Below are 3,288 nucleotides of genomic sequence, written 5' to 3'. Positions count from 1 at the left end.
TAATAGTACCTTCTATTTGTCCCTTATGTTTTGACTGGGGCGGATGAGAGGAACCATATACTAAACCTGACAAGCTCAGGAGAGGCCTTACAAACTCAGACACCTAATGTAACCACATAGGATGCTCTGAAATGAAAATTTTTTTTAACTAAAAGCAATTCATGGCAGGTAGTCATGTCCAAAAGCAGTATTTTTCCTAACAAAAGTCTATCAGTCAATCTTTACCTTAATTGAGCCTATTATCTTTTTGCATCTAAGATAACATATCTTTGGAATGTCAAAGTAATTTTCCTTTTTAAAAAAATGTATATTTATAGTTGGAAGTATTACAGATGTTCCTCTCCCCCCCCCCATCACCCCCTCCTTCCCACTCCTTCCCCAGGCCTTCACTACCCTATTGTCTGTGTCCATGGTTATGCATATATGCATATAATTTCCTTTTTCTGGACCCCTCAAAGCTCAGGCACCGCTCTGCAGAGACCACAAATCCCCTCATTGTCATTGGGTTCATTGTCTGTTAATTATCCTGCACCCACCTAAGTGAAAGAAGTATGTGTCTATCATTTTACTTTTTATCCAATCCCAGAGGTTTCTCCATGTTGCTTTCTCCCACCTCCCTAATCTATCACCAATGGATTTCATGTAACCCACTTATGTCTTCTCTTTTTATTGTAATGTATTTCAAAGGATGCAAAGCTGTCATTCTCTGGAATATAATATCTAACTATTGAGGTTTTGTCATCAGATTGGCCCAATAAACTCATAAAAATTCTCTTATAGGTTTGATCATTTCTTATGTTGACAGAGCGTAGTCCACCGTGAGCCAGCCTCCACAATGCCCAGCCCACTGAGGTGGCCGGAGTGAAGCTGGCCTGGGCCTTCCCCTGCTGGCACATGCAGTGTAAGAGATGACTCATTGCAACAGGGGTGACCCCAGGCAATGGCCCCTGGGATAGAGCATCCAGATCAGATAGCATTATTGTGACACCTGGGTTTACCTAAGGAGTGGGGGAGGAGAGAGAGGATTATCTTCCAATGACACTGCAGTCCCTCCTGCCACTGCAGCTCCTCCTCATTCAATTCCTCTGACACCGGAGAGGGAGCAAAAATGCACCTGCCCTGCAGAACAGTGCAGAGGCCACCATATCCACCTGGGCAGGGCTGTCCCTGCAGGAGGCGCCCCACTCCAGTCCCTCTAGAAATCTTACCCATGGAAGGGAAGCTAGCTAGAACCTCCAGGGAGAAAGTGCTAGAAAAATGTTGCACACTGTCATGGGGCCTGGACAGTTTGAAGATAGCATCCCCCAACTGGATTGTTGTCCAAAAGCCCCCACAGCCATCCTCTTCATCATCCTGTGTGGCCCCTCATCCCTGAAGACTGCTTTCTGCTCTCAGCAAGAGCTTGCTTTCCAGAGCAGCACCAGGGAGGATACCTCTTGTCTCTGAGGCCTGGGCTCCTGCCTTCCAGCCTTTCATTCTACCCACCCCCTGGAGTGGGGTGAGGTGCATGTGTCCTTTGAATTCTCATGAACTGTGCTTGGGCTGCGTGGGATGTCCAGGCTACAAGGCAGCATGATGCTACATGGATTTCAGAAATGCTCTCATTTAAAACCATCCGTCCCCCACACGATGTGTCCACTCTCCAAGGAGCACTCACCGTGAAGTCCCTCCTGATGGCAAAGTTCTCGGGCTTGACATCGCAGAGGTGGAGGCGGTGGGAGAAGTCGTTGTCGAAATGTCTCACCAGGTCCAGGAAGCTGAGGGCCATGTCGCTGACGGCCTGGGCCTGGCCCCGCGAGGCCCCCTCCAGGGGGAAGAGAGCCCTGTGGTGGGGGCTGCCCGCTGCCAGGTACTCCACCGCGTAGAAGTGGCCGCAGGAGCCCAGCAGCGGCGGGGCGTGCGGGCTGAGGCCGTGCAGCATGCTGAGCAGCACGAACTCCTCCTGCTGCGCCAGCGACCACAGGCTGGCCAGCTGGCCCCGCCAGCGCGCACCCCGGCCCCCCGGCCACAGCGGCCCCAGGCTGCCGGCCGCCAGCTCCAGGCCCAGGGCGCTCTTGACCTCCCCCGCCACCAGCAGGAGCAGCTCTGCCTCCGGGAAACCCTGGCCTCCGTCCTCGGCCTGGTCCTCCATCAGGCCAGGCGGCCGGAAGCTGGAGAAGGCCTCCTCCTTGGACTTGAGGATGACCGGGCGGCCGCGCCAGTCCGCCTGCAGCACCTTCTTGCCCCTCTCGTAGTACAGGCAGCGCTGGTACCGCAGCCTCCCCGCCACGCACAGGTCCTCGCAGAGGTCGCCCGCCAGCGCCCCGCCCTGGTAGTCCTGGCACTGGAAAGAAGGGACAGCAGGTCACAAGGTGGTGGTGGCGGGAGGGGGCAGGACAAGGGCCCAGGTTGGTCCCTGCGCTTGGGGGGCTTCTCATCAGCCCTTGAGGGGAACCCCATGAGCCCTGCAGGGTCTTTGGAAAGTCAATGCATAATTAAATAAAACACTTCAAAGTGCCTCATATTTATGTTTCTCAATCGGGCCCAGGGCTAGGGTCTCAAAATCAAAACACCCAGAGCCCAGAAGTTGGTCTCCCACCGTCCAGCTGTGGTGACCCCGCCAGTACCACACTGCAGTCATCCCTAAGAAGCCAGTCCAGCCAGAACTTGCTAAAGCAATGGCCTCAGACAAGGCCCACCTGCCTCGGGCACACCTGGCCAGCTCCCAGTTAACAATGCCACTTTCTGAGCTCAGTCCAGCTGTATGCGAGCGGAGCCTCCATCCAACTACAGGTACCAGGCTCCAGAGTTCACAGAACAGTGGTGGCTGCCTTTGAAACTCATCCATGATAGCGGAGTATGACATGGGCAAGGTAAGTTTGGGAAGTGTGGTTTAGGAAAACGGGGTTTGTCCCTGGGCTCTGCCCCTCACTAGATGTGGAGCATGTTTTCAAATCTGTACTATGGGCTGATAATACTGTGTCACACGAGGCCTGTGGAGGTCAACCAAGGTCATGGGTGCAGAGGACTCGGTTATCTCAGGGAATGCTAGTTTTATCCTGATCATTAGACATCGGGAGCCAAGGAGGCTTCTTCCTAGAGCAGTGATGGCAAACCTTTTGAGCTCGGCGTGTCAGCATTTTGAAAAACCCTAACTTAACTCTGGTGCCATGTCACATATAGAAATGATTTTTTGATATTTGCAACCATAGTAAAACAAAGACTTATATTTTTGATACTTATTTTATATATTTAAATGCCATTTAACAAAGAAAAATCAACCAAAATAATGAGTTCGTGTGTCACCTC

The 3,288-nt window shown here is 52.3% G+C and overlaps 1 protein-coding gene across 1 annotated transcript in view; it reads right to left on the bottom strand.

The window, feature by feature from the left end:
- Window positions 1–2,827, bottom strand: part of FAM69C (family with sequence similarity 69 member C) — an 11,612-nt gene extending 8,785 nt beyond the window's left edge. The window contains exons 1-2 of the mRNA XM_006761948.2: window positions 2,777–2,827; window positions 1,658–2,323 (exon numbers count right to left, since the gene is read on the bottom strand). Of these exons, the coding sequence (XP_006762011.1) occupies window positions 1,658–2,323; window positions 2,777–2,827 (717 nt within the window). The remainder of the gene's footprint in view (window positions 1–1,657; window positions 2,324–2,776) is intronic.
- Between the last annotated feature and the right edge of the window lie 461 nt (window positions 2,828–3,288).

Source organism: Myotis davidii, unplaced genomic scaffold (genome assembly GCF_000327345.1).
Source record: "Myotis davidii unplaced genomic scaffold, ASM32734v1 scaffold96, whole genome shotgun sequence".
Taxonomy (NCBI): domain Eukaryota; kingdom Metazoa; phylum Chordata; class Mammalia; order Chiroptera; family Vespertilionidae; genus Myotis; species Myotis davidii.
Note: the sequence above shows the minus strand (reverse complement) of the source record. Positions and strands in the feature narration are given on the sequence as shown.